Below are 4,666 nucleotides of genomic sequence, written 5' to 3' on the forward strand. Positions count from 1 at the left end.
GGAGCGGCGCCCCTGCAGCCCGGCGGGACCCCCGCGCTCACCAAGATCTACCCCCGCGGCAGCCACTGGGCTGTGGGTAAGTGCGGTTTAACTCCTGCAAAGGCACTGGAACGCACGGTTCCCGCGTCCCGTGCCGAGGCAGGGTAAGTCTAAAACCTCAGCTTCTCCGTCCGCTTTTATTCCAGCAAATCTTACCAAGAGCCTCTCTCTATCTCCAGACAGAGCGCTTGGTAATCGCTCCCCCTTTCTCAGACACGTTTTCTCTGACCGTGTAACTTGTAACAGTACTGTATGACACTGACAAAATCTTCACTCCCAGTAGTGCTACAACTCGACATTTTGTACCCCCTTCCCTTCCCTTCCCTTCCCTTCCCTTCCCTCAGTCAGTAGCAGTCCCACTGATGTTTGAACAATCAAATTTTTACCCGTTTTGGTTAATTTTGGTTAATTATTGTTACAGGACATTTAATGGGGAAAAAAAGCACTGGAGATTTTCCTTATGGTTTTGAAGAAGAAAACAAGACACCATTTTCAGCATTACCTGAAAATATCAAGCAGCTGGAAGAGTATCTGCAGTGGGAAGAAATCTCAAAATATTTGCTAAGGCTGCTGGAAAGGAATGAAAATAAAAGTGGTCATTTTTCAAAAGGAGGGCTCCCCTGGTATGCCAGGAACACCTGGGAGACAGATGACAATAGCAGTTGGAAACATGTAAGTAAGATAAAGCCTGTAAAGATGCTCCATGTGTTCAGTTTTTGGTTTACAGAATCATATCAGCTTCCTCTAGCTGGTGGATTGTTCAGAAAAGCAGCAGAAACACATCTCATGTATTAGACATTCAGTACAATAAGACTCTTCTCTTGATTGCAAATTGTCACTCACCGGTTGTATTTTTGGTGACTTCATTTGCTAGTGGGCATAAACACGGCAGGCATTCAGCAGATTTTAGTGCCTGGGTTCCCTTCAAGCTGCTTGATTGGGCCATTTTCTCTTCTCTTCTCTTCTCTTCTCTTCTCTTCTCTTCTCTTCTCTTCTCTTCTCTTCTCTTCTCTTCTCTTCTCTTCTCTTCTCTTCTCTTCTCTTCTCTTCTCTTCTCTTCTCTTCTCTTCTCTTCTCTTCTCTTCTCTTCTCTTCTCTTCTCTTCTCTCTTTGGTGATCACATCAGCAGCACATATTGCCCAGCAAAGCCAAGCTGGTGTGAAAAACAAGTGTGAGGGCAGGAGGAACCACATCACACTGACCGCTCCCCATTCAGGATGTTCTACCTTGAGCTAAGTAAAGCCACAGCGCTGCAGAATTTCTTCTGGTCCCAGCTTTGTTTCTTTGTCCCCTTGTTTCCTTTGCCTTTTCTCCAGCCCATGGGGCTGGTTATTGCTGTGGTCATTCCTGGGTTTGCTAAAGGAGTCTGGGGTTACTGATAAGCTGCCCCTCCTCATCCCTCAAGCTGATGTTCTTCCTAGTGCTGTTGCACAAGACAACAAGGTTTTGGAACAGATTCATCCCTATTATTTTGGGAAATCCTATAAAATACACTGGGAAGGATAACAGTGAGATTTTACAGAAAGTAGTTGGGGTCTGATGTAAATCACAGGATCCACAAGAAAATTCCTTTCCTTATAATACCTCAGACACAGTCATGGTGATAAAGCTTCAGAATTCTTTTGGGTGACCGTGAAATAGAATAAAAAGATTAATACATCCTCTTAAAGACATCAATGGGAAGAATTTTTCCTTCCCGTATTCTACTGCAATATGATGTCATTAATATTCCTGGGCTAAGTTCAGCCTTGTTTCCCTCCTGAAATCCTGGTGCAATCAAATCAGTGAATACTTAGGCTTTTATTTGAATGTGGGCAAAAATTCACCCTTTAAATTAAGCTATGATTTAAGTCTCTCACACAGTGATATGAATGCTGCCCATAGGTTTCTTTTTGGCTGTAGCTTTGTGATAGTGATGCATCATAGTAACTGATTATTGATACTATCTAAAAGAGAAACTATTTATTCCATCTGTTCAGTTCTGCAGTGTGCAGCTTTGCAATCAAATTAAATGAACAAATTCCATTATTTAATGTAAAGAGGGAAATGTTCTGACTTCTAAAAGTATCTGTCAATAAATCCTGCTTAGGAGGGCTGGAGGTTGCCTCTGGTAAGTTGAATCATACCCATATGTGTGTACCTTCACCGTAAATTAACATCCGCATTTCTGTGGTCAGACACTGGACATCCTTATGGAGTAATCAGGTTATTGCCTTAAGCATCCAGATTTCTGCAAGGATTATTAAAAAACAGCTCATGTTTTTCCTGTGACTAAGATAGGGGACAACTTGCAGAGCCTCATTTGGCCATAGAACCTTTGATGCCCATCATTCAACAGTTTCTTTGTCTCCACCCTGAAGTAAAATCTAATGAAAGGAGCTGTAGCTGTACTTTCATGCTGTTGGACATGACCATCTGATGATATGCAGCCTAGACAGGATATCATGTCCTGTTTTCCCCTTGGCTTCCAGAAAGCACCTGAAATTTAAGGTATCTCTGAGATCTTCCTTCTAGATGAAGAAAACATGAAGATCAAAAGAAATATGCTTTACTCTTTTGAGGGCCGTGATAGTTTCCTAAACATTTAAATAATGAAAATTATTTTTCATTTTAAAGTTATTTTGAACAAAAGAGGCCTTATTTATAAAGGTGGAACTCTGATATAGGGAATGGGACATTCCCTGTAGTGTGCATAGTGGTACAAATGCCTAACTGGCCTTTGGGGGTTGATTGTGTAGATTTGTCAGGCTGTGAGGGGTTTGATTGCGTAGATTTGGGGGTTGATTGTGTAGATTTGTCAGGCTGTGAGGGGTTTCATGTGCACAGACTTTGGTTAGATAACACCTTGGGGTAAGGTGCTGCTGTACCACAGCTGTGGAAGGTGTCCACGGACAGGAGAGGGTTAGCAGGTACAGGAAGCTGAGGATGATGGCACAGCGCGTCCAGAAAATTTGTCCTTGGCATAAAATACTTTTCCAGGCATATTTCGTGTGAGTTTGGAACAGAAACTTTTTCTAGGAGGAACAAGACAGCAGATTTGCAGCAGGTCACTGTTCCCTGTGCAGTGGCCTGTTGAACTGAGACACTAAATGTGACCAAAAGGAGGTAAATAATGAGCCCTGCTGCCAGCTGCTGGAATGGCTGTCCCAGGAGCACACGGCTGTCCGGAGGGCTGCAATTCCCCTGCACTGACCATGAGAGATGCCACGAGGAGCCTGCCCTGCCTGCAGCCCTGTGCTCCACCTGCTGCACATGGCAAAGACTGCCTGTGCTGGGAACAAACAGACTCCAAGAACTTTGCTTCATGGGTGCTTTCAAATTTAGCTGATTTAATTTAAAACTTGAATTTTAAATTTAAGATCAGAAAGCCCCAAAGCTAGAAGTAAACACAGATGAGTACCTCAGGTAACTCAACTCAGGGTCTCTCTTATTAGCCCAAATCATCCAGTGCATCACCACTGATGCTCACACTGGGCTGCACATTTCTTAAGAATAAAAGAATTCTCTCTAAAGGACTCACTCAGAGGAGGGAAATAGCTGTAACACACAAATAGTCAAAAAATTGAAGAGGTGAGCCCAATACTTCTTGGGGTTTGGCTTAGGGTGGTGCGCCTGTGTTATTTTATTTTCAGTAAATGCCTTGCCTGCTCTTTATTCTGTGAATAAATTACAGTTAATGTAGTTAAAGGGGAGGCAAATCTCTCCTGCAAGTTGGACTAAGTGCAAAAGTAAGTTGGAAAATAAACTCTAAATTGTTTCTATTAGTTGGCTTTTTCACACTAATGAGACAGGATATAAATGAGATGGCACACAGAATTATCTGGGAGAATGACTTTCCTCCTACTTTGGCAGTTGATTATTACACTAACCAAGACAAATGGGGTCTGTTTCAGAAAGATTATTAGGAATATGTTTGTTATGTGAATGCACAGAGCAGTTATCTATTAGGTTTATTAACTTATAGACAGTTTATTATCTTAGTGAATTACTTTTTCCAGGACTGGTCTATAAATAATATATTTTTCTTTTTTTTTAGATGATGGACTATCTGCTTCAAGTTGTGAATATGAAAGAGAGCACTCCAAGCTGAAAGAAGATCACTAAATCATGAAGAAATTGAATACTTTCTGTAAGAGACTATATTTCACAAGCACTTGATTGTATCAGATAATCAACACGGTCACTTTTCTGTACACAAGAATTCCTTTGTGTAAAGTACTTAAATGCACATATTCTTGTATGGTTCAGCAAGGACTAAATCCTCTACTTCATTTTCAAGGTTGCATTTTCTCATTTGAATGGCTTTGATATATATACATATATAATTGTCACGGAAGGGTCTTCCAATTAATTATATGACTTACCTATCGAATCATTTCATCTCTTAGTTTGAAACTACATGACATTGCAACATTCGCAATAAATAGTACCAAGAAAAAAGCAAAGTTTATGCTTTTATTTGAGTTAAGCAGTGAAATTCGCTGTGCAAAAGCCAGTAGCAAAGGCCACCGCCTTCCCCGGGCCAGGGCGTGTGTTGTACTTTGAGCCGCTCTGCCGGGAGCCCCCGTGCCCGGTGTGTGCCCGGGAGGTGACGCGGTGCCCGCTGCCCCGGCCCGCTGGGCCAGCT

General features: G+C 42.1%; 1 protein-coding gene across 1 annotated transcript in view; it reads left to right on the forward strand.

Moving 5' to 3' along the window:
* GRP (gastrin releasing peptide) overlaps positions 1 to 4,479 on the forward strand; it is a 5,005-nt gene extending 526 nt beyond the window's left edge. Inside the window, exons 2-4 of the mRNA XM_005429980.2 lie at positions 5 to 76; positions 461 to 711; positions 4,076 to 4,479. Coding sequence (XP_005430037.2) covers positions 5 to 76; positions 461 to 711; positions 4,076 to 4,129 — 377 coding nt within the window. The 3' untranslated portion in view covers positions 4,130 to 4,479. The remainder of the gene's footprint in view (positions 1 to 4; positions 77 to 460; positions 712 to 4,075) is intronic.
* The last annotated feature ends 187 nt before the right edge of the window (positions 4,480 to 4,666 follow it).

The sequence above is a fragment of the Geospiza fortis genome, unplaced genomic scaffold, assembly GCF_000277835.1.
Source record: "Geospiza fortis unplaced genomic scaffold, GeoFor_1.0 scaffold143, whole genome shotgun sequence".
Taxonomy (NCBI): domain Eukaryota; kingdom Metazoa; phylum Chordata; class Aves; order Passeriformes; family Thraupidae; genus Geospiza; species Geospiza fortis.